Source organism: Phaseolus vulgaris, chromosome 3 (assembly GCF_051622355.1).
Source record: "Phaseolus vulgaris cultivar YP4 chromosome 3, ASM5162235v1, whole genome shotgun sequence".
Taxonomy (NCBI): domain Eukaryota; kingdom Viridiplantae; phylum Streptophyta; class Magnoliopsida; order Fabales; family Fabaceae; genus Phaseolus; species Phaseolus vulgaris.
Genome location: NC_143500.1, coordinates 4,006,774 through 4,028,611, shown reverse-complemented (window position 1 = coordinate 4,028,611; position 21,838 = coordinate 4,006,774). Strand labels below are relative to the sequence as shown.

At 29.3% G+C, this 21,838-nt stretch overlaps 3 protein-coding genes across 3 annotated transcripts; 2 read left to right on the top strand and 1 right to left on the bottom strand.

Moving 5' to 3' along the window:
- MMZ1 (MMS ZWEI homolog 1) lies at positions 1-5,410 on the bottom strand. Its single transcript, XM_068606163.1, has 5 exons — positions 5,234-5,410; positions 3,447-3,586; positions 1,326-1,451; positions 1,036-1,162; positions 1-383 (listed from the first exon to the last, which is right to left on the bottom strand). The coding sequence occupies exons 1-5, from the start codon at positions 5,259-5,261 to the stop codon at positions 325-327; spliced, it is 480 nt and encodes a 159-aa protein (XP_068462264.1). The 5' UTR covers positions 5,262-5,410; the 3' UTR covers positions 1-324.
- A 3,753-nt stretch (positions 5,411-9,163) lies between these two features.
- On the top strand, positions 9,164-12,663 carry LOC137806177 (1-aminocyclopropane-1-carboxylate oxidase homolog 4). The gene is made up of 3 exons (XM_068606162.2): positions 9,164-10,088; positions 11,020-11,394; positions 12,266-12,663. Exons 1-3 carry the CDS (start codon positions 9,612-9,614, stop codon positions 12,512-12,514), a joined length of 1,101 nt encoding a protein of 366 aa, XP_068462263.1. The 5' UTR covers positions 9,164-9,611; the 3' UTR covers positions 12,515-12,663.
- Positions 12,664-17,731: 5,068 nt separating this feature from the next.
- Positions 17,732-20,429, top strand: LOC137806174 (1-aminocyclopropane-1-carboxylate oxidase homolog 4). Its single transcript, XM_068606159.2, has 3 exons — positions 17,732-18,543; positions 19,039-19,413; positions 20,027-20,429. The coding sequence occupies exons 1-3, from the start codon at positions 18,064-18,066 to the stop codon at positions 20,273-20,275; spliced, it is 1,104 nt and encodes a 367-aa protein (XP_068462260.1). The 5' UTR covers positions 17,732-18,063; the 3' UTR covers positions 20,276-20,429.
- The last annotated feature ends 1,409 nt before the right edge of the window (positions 20,430-21,838 follow it).

Genomic DNA, 21,838 nt, shown 5'->3' with positions numbered 1-21,838 from the left:
TTTAACTAAACATTCAGTCCACCATTGAAATTAAACATCAGAGCAGTTTGAAGACAAGTCAAATGTTATCCCATAATAATATGGTTCACACAAAAGCAAAGATAGAAAAAAAAAAAGGATCTTAAACTGCGAAATTAGAGTGCGCTGTAAAAACAGCCTCAGTACAAAGGATTAACAAGATCTGATATGATAGTCACTACTATATCTTGGATTGCTCCAAATGGTCCATAATTACATTATAAATGCATTATGCATTCCTCCGTGAACATGGATCATCTATTGAATATAGTTATTTACATTATTATTCTTGGATTCTCCACTGAATTACACAATGCAACATCTCACCACCAGACCCTTTTGATCAATCCTGGCTTCTTCATTGCCTACAGTCATAAAATAACCATTCAGTATGCTCAAGCCATTGAAGGTTCATCATAAATATAAATCTTCTAACAACCAAACTGCAGAGGTAAGCTAGTGCTGACATCTAATCAAAATTGCTTATAAATCAGTAAGAACAGGCAAGATAAAATGGAAAAAGTTTGAGATACGATTGTTAAAAAACATATATTCAGGAGAGGAGGTTGCTCCACTACCAGTTTCAATGAGAAAACATATTAACAAAGACACAACAAAACAAAAGCACTTCCTAAGACTACTAGGAGAAAGAACAGGCTAAAATCTCACAAGTTTTAAAAAATCTAACAAATTTAATTCTGAATTGCTTACAGGTGATTTGGCATCTTCACATTTTACAATGATCAACTTCCTTATTACAAGTTCAAAAAAGTTAATACTGTCAACAATCTCTTAACAATTAACTTTCAATTACTAACCAAAAGACAAAGTAATTTCATATACAAGAGTCAGAACATCTCTGCCTACAGTTTTAGACAATGACAAGACACATAAATAATATATCACATATTGACAAGTAAACCAAACAGATTATAGATACTACTAACAATTATGAACTAGTTTACCAATATAGCAATTTATAAACAAATAGCAATAGTAAAAATAAGATAGATGCACCTTCAGGAGGTTGAGTTAGCTTCCGATTTTGTGGTGACATCATTTCTTTCTTCAATTGCATTAAAATGTCTTCCATAGTTCGCTCACGTTTCCAACTAGCAAGCATAGGAAACAGATGTGGCTCAACCTGGTAATTTGGTGATTAATGAGTTCAATATCAATCACACCAGAGTAATGATAAACACATGTCATGTTAATCCCAATAATCCAGTTCAGTGAATGTAGTGAATTCAAGTTCAACTTTAGTGATTAATAAGCTCAATTTCAATTACTCAAAAATCGTTTCTTACCAGTCCAGTTTCTTGATTGACACATGTCATGTTAATCCTTGTTTGAAATCGAACAGATGGAGGATTTTCCGGATAATCCTTACCACAAAACAATTTCAACTGGTAGATACGTCCTTCGTGAACAGTCTGGTAAAATGACATGACAGGAAAACAAGCCATATCAATATATTATTTGGTGGATACAAGTTCTAGTTTTGCTCAGCAGCTAGAAAGATGCATTATTAAAGAAATTAAAAATAATTAGTGCACATACTAGGAAATGGAGGAAAACTAAGATAAGATGAAAGAAAATGGGATTTAATTATTCAGAAATATTCACTTATTTTTTATTTAATTTCTATAATCATAAAAAACTATTATTTCACAGAACACATTTGTATGTTTACTTGCTGTGAAACAAACGCAGACAAAGCCTTTTATTCCAAGGTTGAATCTTGATAATATCATGTTTCTTTTGTTGTGATTTTTATTTTTTGTAAAAAAATATTTAATTAACATTTGGAACACTAAGGAACCAAATACGGGTAATACCCATTACTTGGGATGGGACAAAAATTTCATAGTCGTTGGGTGGGGATGGGAAAGTGAGACCTGCACCCGCCCAACCCCATTCCATCCCTATAGAAAATGGATGGTTTATAGAAGGAAGACAAAGGATTAGAATCAATTACCATGCTCTCTTGGTAGGGAAGGTAGAATTAATATCAAACTTCTTTTTAAAAAATATACAAGGCAATTGATATGCAAGGCAATTGATATGCTTCCAAATATAATGCCAAATGGATTAAGGGTATTCCTAAACTTCTGTAATTAGGAATATTTTAACAAAGTATTTTAATACATGTAATTATGTATGTATAATAAGTATAAGAATTCAAGCTGGGAAGATGTAGGGGAGGTGTTATTTGCGATGGTAAGGTGCTTCTCAAGCTTAAAGAAAAAATAACCATACAGCCATAACACCTACTATGCTTTATGGTACGGACTGAATGATGAGCTGTAAAGAGCATACAAGAACTATGTTATATAAATGTGTAAGTTGCATGGATTAACGGACACATAAAATAAGATAAAATCAGGAACAAAGGAGAGAAGAGAATAGTAGTACTTGCTGAGAAAAAGATGGTAAAATGATAGAAACTAGTAGATAGAAAACTCTGTCATTAAATCAAGTAACATATCCCATCACTGCCCGATTTAGGTCCCTTGAGATATAGATGTAACGGAGTATTAGAGACTCAGAAGCTTCCCACAATATCCCTTGCAACAGCAGTGATATGCTTCCAAACCTAGCAGAATTGCACCTAACTCGGTAACAGAGTCACAAAGGCTCACAGTAACTGACTCTAGAGGTTATTGTTTTCTGGTTCCCCTTTAACGCCCCTTTGTAAACCCTACTTGACCTATCCTAAAATCTCACTCATAAAGAAGAGTTGACGAAATGGATGACCCAAAAATTATAGCTGAAAGGATTTTATAAAAAACAAAGTCAAACTATTAAAAAGAAAATAGATCTAGATGGTCTTTCTGTACATTAGGTTATGACAAAATCCAATGGTGTGATATTATCCAGGTAGAAAACCTTATCCAATAAGAAAAGACTTCTGTTGTTATACGTGTAAAACTCAGTTCAACCGTAAAACCTTGAAATTCTTCTTGGTTCATTGACCAGTCCCTTTTTTACAAAACATGGGTATGTACCCTCTGGTCGCTAAAAGTAGCAGCCAACCAAAAAATAAGTACAAACAGAAAACATATTTATTCAATACACCTATTGAGTAGCACAGCTTCAATCAACTAAACAGGAGCTGGCTTTACTAGAACATCTATATAATTGAGCTAATAAAATGTGCTATTATTTGTACTAGTGGAACCTTTATTTGTAATTTATCACCCAACATTTCAATCCATATGACATTTTCACATGTCTGAAGAACATAAATACCACTTTACAAATTATTAATCTATAACATTTAACTGAGAAATATTAAACAACTCCCAGTCTACCACTGAAATTCAAAGTATTTACTTTGCCAAAGAAGCAGATAGGGACGTTAGTTGGGGTTCCAAGTGTCAAAACTAACTAATAAAAGAAAAAGACAAAAAGCAGAGACAGCTTACACCAGGGGGGCCAATAATAGTTCCAGTCCAAGATTGCATGTATATGTCATCAGCATCATCCATTCCATAGCTAACAGTTCCATCCCCGATCCCCTTCTCACCTCTCTCAAGCTCTTCCAGTAATCTGAAATTCCTAGGAACTGCAGGGACCAAATAATTTAAGAGTAAATATCAAATCTAAGCTCTACTAAGTCCATCAAAACTGTTTAAATTAAATAGTTACAAGAGAAATTCAAGAAACACACTTTCTCCTATTGGTGTGAAAATTTATTGCAAATCAAAATTTTGAGGGTCCCATGTCTGTTTCATGAATCTCTCTCGTGATTTTGTAGTTTTCAGAAAATGTTAACCAATGAGGGAGTGTTCCTCATGTTGCAATGACAGATGAAGGCAGTCATTAATAATTGATAAATGACGTTGTCAAAGAAAAATTATAAAGGGATTTCATAAGAGATAGTAAACAATATACAACCAAAATATTTGTCAAGAATCTGTAGTGTAGCAAAGCTGTCCATTCTCTTGAAATGTCAGTAATACAAACCCATTTCAAACAGCCATAGGCAAACATTAAGTTATCAGTATCATCCTATGAGTTCATTTATCACTATTACCGAATATGATCAAGGTCACTAAATATATAAGTATTATAATATATTTACAATAACTGCCAAAACAGAACTTAAGCAGATTTATGGATATATTTATAAAAAATAATATCTTGACACCACTGTTCATTAAAAACAACTACTTTACAACAATTTTTTTTAATAAAATATTGTATTTCAATAAAATAATAATTTATATGGTTGTTGGGTGAATGTATAAAAGAAGTAGCACTGTCAATCAATCATGATCCTATATTTACTAGAGAGGAATCATTAACAATGTTAGATTTATTAATTCCCCCTCAACACCATCTAACAAAATAACATCTTAGGCAACTCACCAACACATTGTTAGGAATCCAAGTATGAGTCTAAGTTTCACATTGAGTTGAAGTATGAAAGTTGAGCAACATATAAGGAAGAAGATGTACAAACTCATTGTCTTAAGATTTTGGGTTGAAGGTAGTGTGAATCCCTTATACGGTTTGGCTTATAGGTCAAGAACTTAAGCTGTGATAAGTAGTAAAATTAAAAAAAATCCACAATCACAGTTGCAGCCAGCTACAACATCAAGGTATTTGTGGTCTCCGCAACCCAATTGCCAGTCCCAATATCAAAGATTACAAATTCAAAATATGCAAGAAAAATCACAACTACAGTCGCAAATGCCATTTAAAACCCAGCATGGACTGCCCACAGCAACTCATTGCCATCTGCAGCAAGCATTATACTAGCACGGCAGACACAACATTGGATAACAATTCCACCAATTACAAAATCTTAAAGAAAAAATCTGTTGCACTACTTTGCGGAGAAAAATTAAAAGGAAGGAATCACCATCTCTCCAACCACCATAACAATAAATAAAAAACCAATTGCAACCATACATCTCCAAAATCAAAAAGCCATTTACAAGTTACAATTATAACTATTTCATCATAACCCAACACAGACACCCAATTCAAAACTCAACAATTTCTGAAGTTAAACTCCACCAAAACAAAAAGGAACGCAGCTAGAAACTGTGGAGTATGGCCAGAACAAGCACAGACTAGTTCCTCAATTAGGGAACCACAAGATCACAAAAAATTTGAAGAGTCCGAAAGCATTTAAGGATTGAAAATTTGAAGAATTGAAAACGCAAATTGCAAATTACGATTGGGAAAAGTAATAAATGCTCACCGACGACGCTGGATCCTTCGGAACCCATTGCGATTGTGAGAAATCGGAAGAGTAAAAACGGTTAGGGTTTGTTTGGATAATCGATGTAGAGAAGAAACAAAGAAAGAAAGGCACCAAGTTTAATTTATTGGGTGATTTTGCAGTTAGTTGTACTCCAATCCAACCACTGTAGAGATTGGGAATATTTGTAAATTTAATCTAATATAGTTTTTCCATCACCAAGGTAAAAAAAAATATCTTTCTAAATTTTATTTTATTGTTATCAAATAAACAAATTTTAGATCTTTTTACATGTTTAATAGCTATATTTACTCTTTAAATTTAAAAAAATATATTTATATAATATCTTGTTAGATGAAATTAAACTCAACTTTTGAATTTTGGTTATAAAATTAGTTAACATAAATGTAGGGATAAAAACACTTTTTTTTTCAAATGTTTGTGTTAGAAAGGTAAATAAATAGTTTATTATAAGAGTAAGTGTTCTTGTATAAATTTATCTATAAATACTTCTAATGCACAAAAATGAATCGAAAATAATTATGTTAGTTTCTCTATTAAAGAAAAATAATTTGTACATATGATAAAAAATAATGTAAAGAATTGTATTTTATTAGATAAATAAGTGTGATAATTATATTGAAATTGTGCTCAATACTTAACTTATTACATGATATATATTTATTTGAGCAATATTTTTTTTATCAGCAAATAACCTAAGATAATAGAAACTAGATTGGTATTATATTGTAAGATTTGTTTAGAACTTTGAAAAATAAAACATTACTATTGGATTGTAGAGAATAATAAAATTGTATTTTTAATATAAAAATTTATGCTTTATATCAAATATCAAAGAGTGGAACAATAAAGAGAGTGAGAATCTAGAGTGAATGTAATGAATACAAGTGATGATTAAGTCTTCAAGAACTTGCTTTAAAATTTGCAAAGACCATAGCCATATTAAATGAACTATTCTTTATAGATTTTCAAGTTAAAATAATGTTAATTTCAAGATTAATTGATAAAAAAAATTATCAATTAAAATATACCTAAACATTTCAATAAAGATTCATATTGATTACAATCCTTAAAACATTAAAATTATAACTAAAAACTAAAATTAACTTAAAGATTAATTCTTCACCTTATCTATCATCAAATTGGTTAGAAATATCAAATCAATTAGCACAAATTTAGTTGAATCTTCAATTTCAACAAAATTTCCCATATTTAAAGAAGAGGGTTTGTTGAATTTTCAATTTCAACCAACTTTCCCATATTTAAAGAAGAGAGTTGTTGAATCTTCAGTTTCAACAAAGTTCCCATATTTAAGGAAGAGAGTAAAAGAAGAAAAAATATTTTTACTAATATTTATTAAGCACATGGATGAAAATAAAATTAACTCTAGTAACAAGATAAAAAATAAACTGATTATTGATGTGAAAAGATATTATGTTAAATATTTTTTAACATGTTAATAGAGTTAACAAATGAAAATAATAAATTCTTAAATTGTTTGTAATTCTTGATAATTTTGTCAATTAAAGATAAGTTTTGTCAGTTAAATGTGCCAGAAAAAAATAGAAGAAAAATTTATTTTTTATTTTAAGTTGTAAAATCACGAATTAAAGCACTGAAAAATATTCCGGTCAACTATCTAATATATCTTAACTGATTAAAAACTCTTTAACAGGGTAAAATAACTAAAACATAACTAATTGAAAATTCATTTTAATTGATTAAAATTTGTAAAAAAATAACTTAAACGTGAAATACCATTTTAATTAATAAAATATGAATTATGTGTTCAGTGCTTTTAATTTAATTTTGTATCACTACATTGAGAATTTAATTTTAATGTATTGTTAATATAAATAATTGAAATATCAAATAATATTAATAATTAAGGTTTGTAATATAATCATTACTACTTATAAATACTAATTGTACTAATTAAATCGAGACGTCGAGAGATAAAAAAAAATGTTAATATATTAAAAAAAAACAATGAAACTAAAATAATATAAGTTAACACTATTACAACTAATAAGCTAAAAACATTAAAATTAAAAATAGATTTAATAAGTGAACAAAATAAAAGTTTAATTAAATTAATAAAACTCGGTGATGAATATTATAAGGCAGTTTCTTCCTTCACTTCCAGATTCAAAAATCCATAATTGAAAAAAATCATTCAAGATTCACCAATCCGTAATAGAAATTAGGCTTATGAATTCAATAATCCGAAAATCAACAATTTATGGAAACTTTGCTTCCGGAACACCCCTCATCCGGAAAGAAACATGATTCACTTTTGGATTGATGAATCCGTAGCATACTCCCATATCTCAAATTCAAATAACAGGTGGAGGTCAATTTTGGGATTTACAAAATTATGGGAGTGCATGAAAATAGGTGATATGTTTGTTTAAAAGGTAAGTAGAGTATTTTTTTTATAATTTAATTAAATTCTAACTTTGTTATTGGAACACATTGGAGGTACATCCACACAATCGGTAATGAGTCTAAATTCAGTAACCGAGAGTAAGCTCATGTCTAGTAAATTATAATCAATATTACTTATTGTATTTTGTAAAAAGTTACCATGTGTAATTTTTGTGTCAAGAAAAATAAAATTCATATATTTACATAATCCAAACGATATTTCAATTTTATTATATGAAATAACAACTTGGAATAAAAAAAAATTACGATAAGTTGTTTGGCTAATTGTTTTTACAAAATTAAAATATCAACAAATTAACAGATACTATAAAAATATATTTTCTTAAAAAAATTGTTTCCCAATTACTCTCATCAAACTCAATCACTTGTCATGTCACATCATTATAAGAATCATAAGATCTCAATGAGTATGCAGAAAGGCTTTTAATTTAGGGTTCTTTTCAAAATTTATCATCTTATTCATATCTCCAACAAAATTTAAAGGTATTATATTTAATTATTTAAAGGTATGTATGATATATATTATTCATTCAATTTGAAATACCTTACTCATCTTTATTATTGTTGTTATTGTAATTTGTTTTTTTGTTTTTTTTTTTCTAAAAAGGTGTCAAAGTTCAGTATATATAAAACTTAATGAACTGCAGCATTTGAAAACGAAGTTTTAAGTAATTAATGTATTTGTATTCCTATACTTTTATTGTTTAAATTCTTATAAAAAAATCAATAATAACTTAGGTATTTATTTTCTGAATAATACTAGCCTAATATTAATATATTATTTAATTATTAATTTGAACAGATGACATAGTGATTAGATATTATGTACTCATGTTATATATAAAAATTCATCGTACAAAAAAACCCTCACAACATTACAAACTAACTTAATTTTTGACTTTCTATAGAAAAAAAACTCGTGAAAAAAATAATTATCATCTTATTATTAAAAAAATCTAACATATTCAAGGATAAAGAGTTAAAACTTGTTTTTAAAAATAGAAAAATTAGAAAAAAAAAGTAATTTTATCATAAAAAGCTAATTTATCCATAACTTATTTGACAAAAAATGTTCATATAACGTTTTAAAAAATGATATTTTTGTAGGTTGTATATAAATTACTTTAATTTATAAATATTTGATTTCATGTTTTAAGTTATTTTAAAAATATTCGCGCAAATAGACTTAATCGTAGTATAACAAAATTGATTGAATTTGAAAATTAATTTTTTAATTAATTTTTCGTAAGAAGTAGAAATAAATAATATATTGACGAAATTAAAATAAATAAATAAAATATGAATTTAAACTATATTTTAATTATTTTTTTTATAGAGAAAGATGAGGCCTCACTCCGGCGTAACGTGTGGGAACCTCCAGTTTCAACTCTTGGCTCAGAGCCTGCCACGTCAATGCAAAACAAGACACAAAAAGTTGCGTGTTCTTTTCTTTCACGATTTGTTTATTTATTATTTTTGAACGTTTTGAAGAATTTTATCCTTATTTCTTATTTTCTAATCTTAATTTCGTAATATAATATAAGTTTAATTAAGGTTTTAATACTTTATAAATTTGTATATTTTTAATTAAAATATTCTTTAATTTTTTTGTTTTAATGAGTATTTAAAATATTTTGTATTTTTATTTATTTAGTCTGTTATTTAATTTGTATGACATGATTGGTATTTGATATTGTTTCTCCAAAATTATGAATATAAATTTTATTACACTGTTAGTTAATAAAACATAGTTTTAAAGACCATTATCACGAAAGTTAAGAAATGAGAAAATCGAAAATTACACTTTTCTTTTCCCTTTTTCTTTTCAAGTTTATAGTTTTGAATTCACTTTACACTGAATTTGAACTTTCTACACCCAAACAACGATTCCTATTCTCGCTTCTTCCCAATGTCATCGCCGGTGGCCACCGCGGTCAGCGCCGCCGCGCCGTACGACCGCGCGAAAGCGCTGAAGGAGTTCGACGAAACCAGGGTCGGAGTCAAAGGTTTGGTCGATTCGGGAATCAAGGCTGTCCCCCCTATCTTCGTTCACCCGCCCGAAACCTTAGCGGAGCTAAAGCGCGGGTCCGAATCCGAATCAGCGCCGGAGATTCCCACGGTGGACCTGGCCGCCATGCAGGAGTCGCGCGCCGCCGTGGTGGAGCAGGTTCGGCAGGCGGCGAGCACGGTGGGGTTCTTCCAGGTGATCAACCACGGTGTCCCGGAGCAGGTACTCCGGCGAACTCTGGCGGCGGTGAAGGCGTTCCACGAGCAGCCGGCGGAGGCCAGGGTGCCGGTGTATCGTAGGGAGGTGGGGAAGGTATCATACCTTTCCAACGTGGATCTCTTCCAATCAAAAGCTGCCAGCTGGCGTGACACAATTCAGGTAACTAATACTTGATCTTTGGTATCATATGCTATTAAAAAATTAATATTAATATACAATAAATTAATATTAAAGAGATTTTTCTATTTTTGTAAATTTAAAGTGAATTAAAGATTTGTGTAAGATTAATATTTTTAATTACTACAAAAACTGAAATATCAAGAATTTTAATTTCTGGATGACTCTTACCATCGCGTCTAAACGGGAAAAGCCTTCTGATCATAATTCACCGTAAATAATAAGTCTACGATATTTAGTAATAATTATCTTAAATATTTATCAAAATTATTTTTTAATAGTTAGCAATATATTGGTATTCATTAATGCAAAATTTGTAATTAAAATTAATTTAAATCGGTTGGCACAAGTATTAGGCTCGTGTTTTTTGGACCACTTGGTTGAAATTTTAATTATGTTCTTTTATTCATAAAATAAATCATGTTGAGGGAAGATTAAATGTATATTTAATTAATAATTTATATTTAAATAATTAATTTCTGAAACAAGAGAAATTAAATTATAGTTTATGAAACACAATTTTAGATTCATGCAATTTTTTATAGGCTAAATTACAATTTATTTTTTAATAAACACCTTTTTTTTTATTTAATCTTCATATATTTAAAACTTGCAATTTTTTAAAAATTGATAATAATTGAATTAAAGTTACAAACTTTTTAATAATGTCACAACAAATATTGTGTGACCGAAATCACTTTTAATAAATAAAATAAGAACCAAAAGTAAAATTTAACCTTTTTACAAGCCTCGAAAGTTTATTATTTAAACTTTCTGTCTAAAAAGGCACACAAAATATTTATTTTTTACATAATATAATATTTTTTGGAAAACATTTAAAATTAATCGGCATTGAAAATAAATAAATTGTATGAAATGATAAAATAAATGAGTTTTTATTTTTATTTTGCAGATGAGAATGGGGCCCATAGCCGTTGATCACAGCGAGATTCCCGAGGTGTGCAGAGAAGAGGTGGTGGAGTGGGATAAGGAGGTGGTGCGTGTGTCACGTGTGTTGTATGAGTTGCTGAGTGAGGGGCTGGGATTGGGTGCGGAGAGGTTCAGGGAGATGGGTTTGGGTGAAGGAAGAGTTATGGTGGGACATTATTACCCGTTTTGCCCTCAGCCTGATCTAACGGTGGGTCTTAATTCGCATGCTGATCCAGGGGCTCTTACGGTGTTGCTGCAGGACCATATTGGGGGCTTGCAGGTTGAGACCCCACAGGGTTGGATCCATGTCAAGCCTCAGCCTCAAGCTTTGGTTATTAACATTGGAGATTTCCTTCAGGTTTCATATTTAATTTTATTTAATTAATATATAATAATAATAGTTTAATTAATTAAAGCCTTGTGTCACTTAATTCTTGTGCTTGTGCTTATGATGATGATGATGGATGTTTCATGTGGGTCAATAATAATTTGAAACATCTTAAAATTTGGGAATCACATTATTTTTAATCCTTCCAAGATTATTTATCTAAAGTATTTATTTTAAAATCGTCAAAGATCACTCTATTTGAGGTTTCAGACACACATTTGAGTTCCTTAGTTGTGAAGGGGGATAATATCGTTAGGATCAATCATTATATTTGAGGTTCCAAAGACACATCCTCGACCTCGTTCCCTTAGTCCTCGAGGATCATTCTCACATCATTTAAGTATTGAAGTCAATGACACTTTAAACACACTTTTCTTTCTTAACCCATTGAGACACCTTTTTAAGGACAAAATCATGAAGGAGTATCGAATTTCAAAGCGGACAATACCTCAGATGGAGCAGACAATGTTTCGAATGGAGTTTGATCTAGCAATGTCTCAGTAGATTTAAAATCGAAACAAATGGTATTTTAAGACTGGGTGTAATATTTTTGAGAATAAAAATAATAGATCATTAGTGGTTTTAATTTTGAAGAGTATGCATTTGACAGACAAAGGGAAATAAAGTAATTAGAATTTAGATTTTGAAGCAAGGTCATGAAATGATCTTGTTAACTTAGCATCAACTTGACTTTTATAATTTTGTGAACATATTATTAGAACCATTTATAACTGCAAGAATAATTTTGGTTAAATTTGAAGGTTTACAAGGTTATATATGCAGGAATTATTGTATGACATTCCTTGTTTTGATCTCTCCCATTCATCATTTTGTGTGTCAGATAATTTCTAACGAGACATATAAGAGTGCTCATCACCGAGTGTTAGCCAATCATTGTAATGAGGCTAGAGTCTCAATTGCTGTTTTCCTCAACCCAAGTGACAGGGAGAGACTTTTTGGACCATTGCCAGAGCTAACGTCAACAAAGAAACCAGCCCTTTACAGGAACTTCACTCTCCATGAATTTATGATCAGGTTCTCCAAGAAAGAGTTGGATGGTAAATCACTCACAAATTTCTTCAGACAATGATGAACACACACTTAGCACACCTATTAATTTCTGGTTGTATATTCTATGTTAAAAACATTTTAAGTACTTATTTAAAAAGGTTGATGTGATATGATGATATTTTATGCTAATTAGGTGGTTGATGAATTGAAGCAATAATTGTTCCTCCCCCATTTCATGATATGCTCTAGTTTTAGTAACTCATATAAGACATTTTCCAACTCAAATGAATTTATGGGTTCTTTTTATATGATGTCTAACTTTTCATTCTTACTTATGGACTGAAATTGGTACTTGGATTTCTAACTAAATGTTGTCATCTTGTTCATACTTCTCTTAAGATAGGTAAGGAATTCTAATGGCTATTGTAATCCTGTTGCATGTTGCAAGCCAAGTGTATATGCTTCAGTGTTGGCAACAAACTTGCTAATTTATGTAACTTTTTTTAGCACTTTTACAAGACAAGAAAGTGCTTTTCTATAGATTAAAATTATTTAATGTATAAATTATAAACTTTAATGATGTTGTAGAATGTTTTAATATTTCGGAAAATGTTAGAATGTTTCAGAGGGTTCTAGAAAAAACAATGATGTGGTTGTAACTATTTTCTGATATACTTTAGGAGATATTGTAACTTCTTTTACATATTTTGGGTAAGAGTCATTTAAAAGATATTGTAACTTCTTTTACATATCTTGGGTAAGAGTGAACATTGAGATACTTAAAAAAGTACTTGAAAATGACGAATCTCTATACATCTGGAAATTTGTAGACAAAGTTTTCTATAAATATTTGTTGGTGAACATTTTTCTAAATTAAAATTAATTAATTTTCAATTAATAAGAGACTATAAATGTCATTTCGAGTGAGAAATTTAATTTTTTTGGGACTGGTGGTCAAATATAAAACATCTTTATAACTTTCTCTTTTTTATAACTCTCTCCTTTTGGATTGCAGTTTTTTCTATTTACATATTTTGGGTTGTAAAATTTCCAGTTTTGCAATGTGAAATATTTTTCTAAAAAAATATATTTTAAATTATAGAATTTGAAATATTTTTCATTTTTAGATTCAAAATACCTTTTTAAAATCTATAATGTATTTTTTTTTTAATTTACACATTATGATTCTATGGACTCTGTAGAGTACAAAATATTTTTCAAATTCTACAATTTAAAATGTATTTATTTTAGAAAAAACACATTTTGGTTTTTATAATCTGAAATGTATTTTTTTGGAAAAAATATATTTTGGTTTATAAAATTTGAAAGGTGTTTGGATTTGGAAATATCTCATAAATTTTATAATTTAAAGTAAAAAACTTCAATAGAATAAAAAATATTTTTGATATTTAAAAAAATATGTAATTGAAGGTAGGAAGAAGCTATGAAGGTACCAGAAGAAACAGTTCAAAAGTCATGGCACCTCAAATATTCAATAATGTATGTAGCATTGATTGAATAAAATTGATTAAAAGTCATAATCACAAAGTTGAATATACTCTAACCTTTCCATGCCTTCACCAACCCCTTCTTCCCTTGTTAATACATTCTTTTATTCTATGGTCAAAATTCTATCACCCAAATAGGAAATTCTATATTTTTAAAAAAGTTTAAATATATTCCATTTCACTTACTTTTATTTTTAATTTTTAATATTCAAATATTTTGTTTGAACAAGAAAATTCTAGTTTATTATTTTTTTGAATTGAGTATTTTAATTATTACTAAATAAAAAATATTAAATACAAAAATTATCATCAAATAATATTGGAAATATTGTTCATAAAATATGAAAAGTAGCTACTAAAAATTCCAATAGAAGTTTTTTGGCTAACATCTAAATAAAACCCCACTAACATCAAACATCTATGGATAAATAGTTATAACTTGATTTGATGATAAATCATTTTAATAATATTAATTTGAAACTAATCCTTGTCAATAAAGCTAAAAATCTTGACTTACATTGACTATAAAAAATCTTATTTTCATTGATAGTCATTTTAATATTAGCTATAATTGACATTAGTAAAAAAAATAATCATAAATTACATCCACATCAACTACATCAATCCTAACTAAGATCTATTCAAAATAATTCTAATTGATGTTAATAAAAAAAATCGTATTTAACATCACTTGCAAAACACCACTTTATAAGAAAAGTAAACACAAAGATATAAAACTAGCATGCATCAGTCAAACCAATGATGTGCCACACCACAGATTAAAAAAAAAAAGAAGAAACTTGGAAACCTCAGAAACAGATGCTAACGCAAACCCTCGCTGCTTCGTCTTTTGCGCCACCAATACCTCCATTTTAGTGAATCACATAAAATATTAGTGAAACTAAGTGTGTAAAACTCACATGAGAGAAGTACCTATGTCAGTTAAAACTTCAGATGATATAGTGAATAAGTTTCTATAACGATTTTATAATAAACATGTACGAGTCCGATCCAATACATGAATTAATAATATAACATACGTGGCAAGAAAACTGTTATATAGTTTGCGTTGAATGAGTTGTACTTCGAATACACTCTCATGATTTTAAGAAGTCACTACACACGACCTACACACGTCTTAATAAACTGATTATCTGACCCACACGAAGGAGGTCCAGGTCAACCTATAAATAAGACTTCTGAAGAGGGAAAATGTACGTTTTTCATATCCTAAGATAACAAACTAATCACTAGCACTGACTTGAACGACGAAGTGCAATCGCAGATACCCATCCACCGACCAACGGAGCACACACGTAGGAGAAGAACAACTTTAAAAAATTCAGAAACTACCGACACAACAGCAAATTGTATATCAAGTGAATAAACATTACTTAGGTTCCCACATCCACACATAGAAAACAAATATAACATATACTTATTATATCAGTTATATTTTAAAATTTATATTTATTAAAAAATGCCATTGTGTAACATTTTATGATAGGTGGAATACGTAAGCTGTCATTGTTTCCAGCGAAAGATGAGACCTCACTCCAGCGTAGCGTGTGGGAACTTCCGGTTTCAACTTTTGGCTCAAAGCCTGCCACGTCAATGCAAAACAATAGTTGCGTGATCTTTTCTTTCACCATTTCTTTATTTTTTTTATTTATTATTTTTTAACGTTTTAAAGAATTTGATCCTTATTTCTTATTTTCTAATCTTAATTTCGTAATATAATATAAGTTTAACTGAGGTTTTACTACTTTATAAATTTGTATATTTTTAATTAAAATGTTCTTTAAATTTTTTGTTTTCATGAGTATTTAAACTATTTTGTTTTTGTATTTATTTAGCCTGTTGTTTAATTTGTATGACATGGTTGGTATTTGATATTGTTCCTCCAAATTATGAATATAAATTTTATTACACTGTTAGTTAATAAAACATAGTTTTTAAGACTTTCAAATCCTAACTCCAAATAAAATAATAATATTATTGGTATTAAGACTCGTAGTGGGAAAGTTCTTCATCCTCTTTCAGTTAGATGGGAATTTCCTTCACCAGGCTGGGTTAAAATTAACACTGATGGGGCTGCTAGGGGTATCCTGGACTTGCTACTTGTGGAGGTATTTTCCGTGGGAGTATGGGAGAATTTATTGGTGCTTTTTCAGGGTTTCTTGAAATTCAAACTGCTTTGGTTGCTGAGTTTTATGGAGTTATACATGCTATGGAGGAAGCTCAGAAGATGGGACTTACTAATGTTTGGCTTGAATGTGATTCTGTCTTGGTTTGTGCTGCGTTTACTGCTAGGACTACTGTTCCGTGGATGCTTCGTAATCGATGGAATACTTGTCTTAATTTCTGTAGGACAATCAGGTTTAGGGTTACTCGTATTTTTCGTGAGGGAAATGCATGTGCTGATAAGTTGGCTAATTTAGGGTTCATTCATAGACAATCATTTCATTGGTATAATAGACTTCCATCTAGTCTGTTCTTAGAATTCTTTATGAATAGGTATAGTCTACCTATGTATCGTTTTTGTTAACATGTGGGTTTTGGTCTAGTCCCCCCATATTTTTGTATTTTCTTTTTTTTTCCTTTTTTTTAATAATACTTTTTTCATGTGATGGCAGATGATTGTTGTTACTTGAGATGTCAGCCTAGCTGAGATGTCAAGTTGCATAGGGATGCCTAACATGAAAATTTTCATTAAAAAAAAAAAAAACATAGTTTTTAAGACCATTACCACGAAAGTTAACAAATGAGAAAATCGAAAATTACACTTTTCTTTTCAAGTTTTAAATAGATATATTACTTTATTTATAACCACTACTAAGTTGAATTAATTTCCATGACTGTTTTTTATACACTTTTTTTTATTAATTTATTCTTTCTGTTTTTATATTCATTATCTAACTTTTTTAGGACAATTACTTTTCATTATAATAATAATAATAATTATATTAATTATCTTTTATTTTCATAAAAGAAGATAAACATATAAGCATGCCTCTGTTTTCCATAGTTTCCAAGAAAGTGGACTCACATATCTTATTTTATTTAATAATTATAATATTGATTAAAATTTAAATAAAAATTTAAAAGTTAAAGTTTAAAAATACAAAAAAATTGAAACATTTAATTAATTCATATTAAAAATATGAAAATGTTATATTATAAATAATTATATGTAAACAAATTATGAAATTATATTTTAATAGATTTAAGTACAATAAATTTAATAAATCTGATTTTCTAAAGTTGATATCAGAAGTCAATATCTTTGAATGGTTAAATTCAAATATTCTTATCACTTACGTTACATAACTACAATTTCATTTTCTATTAAGATATTATGTTTTCTTTGTTAAATACTTGTATTTATAAGGTTTTCAACCTCAAGTGAAAAAAAATCAACTTATTAGTTAAACGATATAGTTAAATTGTTCAATACTAAACTCAAGTAAAAAAAAATAAACTTATTAGTTAAACGATATAGTTAAATTGTTCAATACTAAACTCTATTAATAATATTTTTAGTTTGAGAAGTTTCATAATATATACGTATAAGAGTATTTTTTAACTTAAATTTATATAAATTTTATATCGAATTTATGGAACACTTGGAAGTCTCATCACTAACCGACTAAATTCGTTATGTTTATATAAATAAGAGCGCAAAAACCATTTAAAAAACCATTTAAAAAAAAGAAAAAAAAAACACAATCTTTCCCTTAATTTCAACCCATTTAAAAAAAAATCTATTATAATCTTTTTCTATTGGTATTTTTTTTTCACCTTATAAAAAATTCAACACTCCAAAAATATCATATAAGACAAAATTTATATTTTTGTAGTGTTAGGTAACCAATAATAGTTTATCATTTTAATTAAATATAATTTGTTATTTCATATTTTAATTTTGAGTCGTGTAAATAAAGAAATATAATTGGAATAAAAAAAAGACCAGAACTAGTGAAGTTTCTTGACTAATCTATTTTTGTTATTTATTTGTTGAACCGCATCAGAAAACTGCACTTTATAGTTTTCAATTCACTTTACACTGAATTTGAACTTTCTACACACAAACAACGATTCCTATTCTCGCTTCTTCCCAATGTCATCGCCGGTGGCCACCGCGCTCAGCGCCGCCCCGCCATACGACCGCGCGAAAGCGGTGAAGGAATTCGACGAAACCAAGGTCGGAGTCAAAGGTTTGGTCGATTCGGGAATCAAGGCTATCCCCCCTATCTTCGTTCACCCGCCCGAAACCTTAGCGGAGCTGAAGCGCGGGTCCGAATCCGAATCAGCGCCGGAGATTCCCACGGTAGACCTGGCCGCCGTGCAGGGGTCGCGCGCCGCCGTGGTGGAGCAGATTCGACAGGCGGCCAGCACGGTGGGGTTCTTCCAGGTGATCAACCACGGCGTCCCGGAGCAGGTACTCCGGCGAACTCTGGCGGCGGTGAAGGCGTTCCACGAGCAGCCCGCGGAGGCCAGGGTGCCGGTGTACCGTAGGGAGGTGGGGAAGGGCGTATCTTACATTTCCAACGTGGATCTCTTCCAATCAAAAGCTGCCAGCTGGCGTGACACAATTCAGGTAACTAATACTTGATCTTTGGTATCATATGCTATTAAAAAAATTAATATTAATATACAATTAATTAATATTAAAGAGATTTTTTTATTTTTGTAAATTTAAAGTGAATTAAAAATTTGTGCAAGATTAATATTTTTTATTACTACCAAAACTGAAATATACCATGAATTTTAATTTCTCGGTGGGAATAGCCTTCTGATCATAATTCACCATAAATAATAAATTTACGATATTTAGTAATAACTATTTTAAATATTAATACGAATTTTATAATTAAAATTAATATTAAAATAAATATTTTCATTGTTGTCTTGGCTTGAGCACCTTAATTAAGTGATTCTATAGTATTTTTATCTGGATTCAGTAGGCATATTTTGAAGTTTGTTTAGTAAGAACACCTCTCTACTCTGAATCATATTTAATTCGTTTTTCATTGCCGATAAAAATAAAAAATAAAAAATAAAATAAATATGAATTTTTTATTTTATTTTGCAGTTAAGAATGGGGCCCACAGCCGTTGATCCTATCGAGATTCCCGAGGTGTGCAGAGAAGAGGTGGTGGAGTGGGATAAGGAAGTGGTGCGTGTTTCGAGTGTGTTGTATGAGTTGCTGAGTGAGGGGCTGGGATTGGGTGCGGAGAGGTTCAGGGAGATGGGTTTGGGAGAAGGAAGAATTATGGTGGGCCATTATTACCCGTTTTGCCCTCAGCCTGATCTAACGGTGGGTCTTAATTCGCATGCTGATCCAGGGGCTCTTACGGTGTTGCTGCAGGACCATATTGGGGGCTTGCAGGTTGAGACCCCACAGGGTTGGATCCATGTCAAGCCTCAGCCTCAAGCTTTGGTTATTAACATTGGAGATTTCCTTCAGGTTCATATTTTATTTTATTTTGTTCATATATAATAATAATTGTTTAATTAAATAAACCCTTGTGTCACTTAATTTTTGTGCTTATCATGATGTATCTTTCATGTGGGTCAATAATTTGAAACAAACACTTTGAGAATTACATTATTTTTAATCCTTTCAAGATTATTTATTTAAAATATTTACTTTAAAATATTATGGTCTCCTTGCTATATGTTAATTATTTTCACATTGCTTATTCTCGTATCGTTTAAGAGTCAAAATTAATGATACTCACACAAGACATAAATGGTATGATATTTTAAGATAAGATAATATTTTTGAAAATGAAAATAATAGATTATTAGTGATCTTAATTTTGAAGAGAATGCATTTGACAGACAAAAAGAAGGAAAGTAATTTAATTAAATTTTACATTTTGAAGCAAGGTTATGAAATTAATTTGTTAACTTAGCACCAACTTGACTTTTATAATTTTGTAAACATATTATTAGAACCATTTATAACTTCAAGAAAAACTTTGGTTAAATTTGAAGGTCTACCAGGTTATATATGTAGGAATTGTTTTATGACATCCCTTTTTCTGATCTTTCATATTCATTATTTTGTGTTTCAGATAATTTCTAACGAAGCATATAAGAGTGCTCATCATCGAGTGTTAGCTAATCATTGTAATGAGGCTAGAGTCTCAGTAGCTGTTTTCCTCAACCCAAGTGACAGGGAGAGACTCTTTGGACCATTGCCAGAGTTAACATCAACTGAGAAACCCGCCCTTTACAGGAACTTCACTTTCCATGAATTTATGACCAGATTCTTCAAGAAAGAGTTGGATGGAAAATCACTCACAAATTTCTTCAGGCAGTGATGAACACACACTTAGCACCTATAATTTCTGGTTGTATATGTCAATGTTAAAAACATTTTAAGTATTGATTTAAAAAGGTTGATGTGATATGATGATATTTTAAACTAATTAGTTTGTGAATAAAAGGTTAAAGGTGGTTGATGAATTGAAACAATAATGGTTCCTCCCTCACTTATGATATACTCTAGTTTTAGTAACACATATTAGACATTTTTCAACTCAAATGAATTTATGATTTTTTTTTGTTTTTTTTTAAATAAAAATTTTTATTTTAGTTATTATTATGTAATTTGACATTTCAGCTATGTTGACACCTCAAGTGACAATAATCATTTGTCATGAAAAAAAATATTATTAAAAAAGATTGGAAAATTAGACCAAAACTCATATGTTAACAAAAACGATACATAGATAGACTATACCTATTCATAAAGAATTTTTGTTTTTTTTATATGATGTCTAACTTTTTCATTCTTATTTTGACTTAAATTGGTATTGGATTTCTAACTAAACATTGTGTCATCTTGTTCATACTTCTGGTTATTGTGATCCTATATTGCATGTTGCAAGCCAAGTGTATATGTTTCAGTGTTGGTAACAAACTAGTTAATTTATAAAACTTCTTTTAGAATTTTTACAAGACAAGAAAGTGCTTTTCTATAGATTAAAATTATTTAAGGTATAAATTAGAAACTTTATTGAGGTTGTAGAATGCTTTAATATTTTGGAAAGCCTTAGAATGTTTCATAAGGTTCTAGAAAAAACAATGATGTGGTTGTAACTATTTTCTTATGTACTTTAGAAGATATTGAAACTTCTTTTTACATATTTTGGTAAGAGTGAACATTCAAATACTTAAAAAAGTACTTGAAAATGATGAATCTCTATACAATTGGAAATTTGTTAGGCAAAATTTTCTATAAATATTTTTGGGAGAACATTTTTTTAAAATTTAAATTAATTGATGTATAAATTAATTTATAATTTTTTAATAAGAGACTATAAATGTCTTTCGAGTGAGAAATTTAATTTTTCATCTTTAATGTGTGGTGTCAAATATAAAACATCTTTATAACTTTCTCTTCTTTTATTGGGTTAATAATTTTCATGAAACATGGTGATGAGACTCTTTCTTCTTAAACCTCCATAGCTTCTTCTAACATTGTTATATTTCAGACGAAAAAATTATTTTATTTTTAAAATTTTTGGAATGTATTTTCTAAATTTTATAATTTAGAATGTAATTTTTCTTATTTACTCTGGATTATAAGAAATCCAAAAATATTTATTTTAAATATATTATGAATTATAGAATTTAAAATATATTTTCAAATATAAAAATACTTTCTAGATTTTATAATTTCTGAATGAATTTTTTTTTAATTTATATATCTGGATTGTAGTTATGGACTACAATTCAGAATATATTTTTTCTTAAATAAAATAAATTCAAATTCAAGATTATGGAATTTAAAATGTATTTTTTAATTTAAAAATACCTTTCATATTTAATAATTTGGAATATTCTTTTAAAAAAAACACATTTTAGTTTATAGAATTATG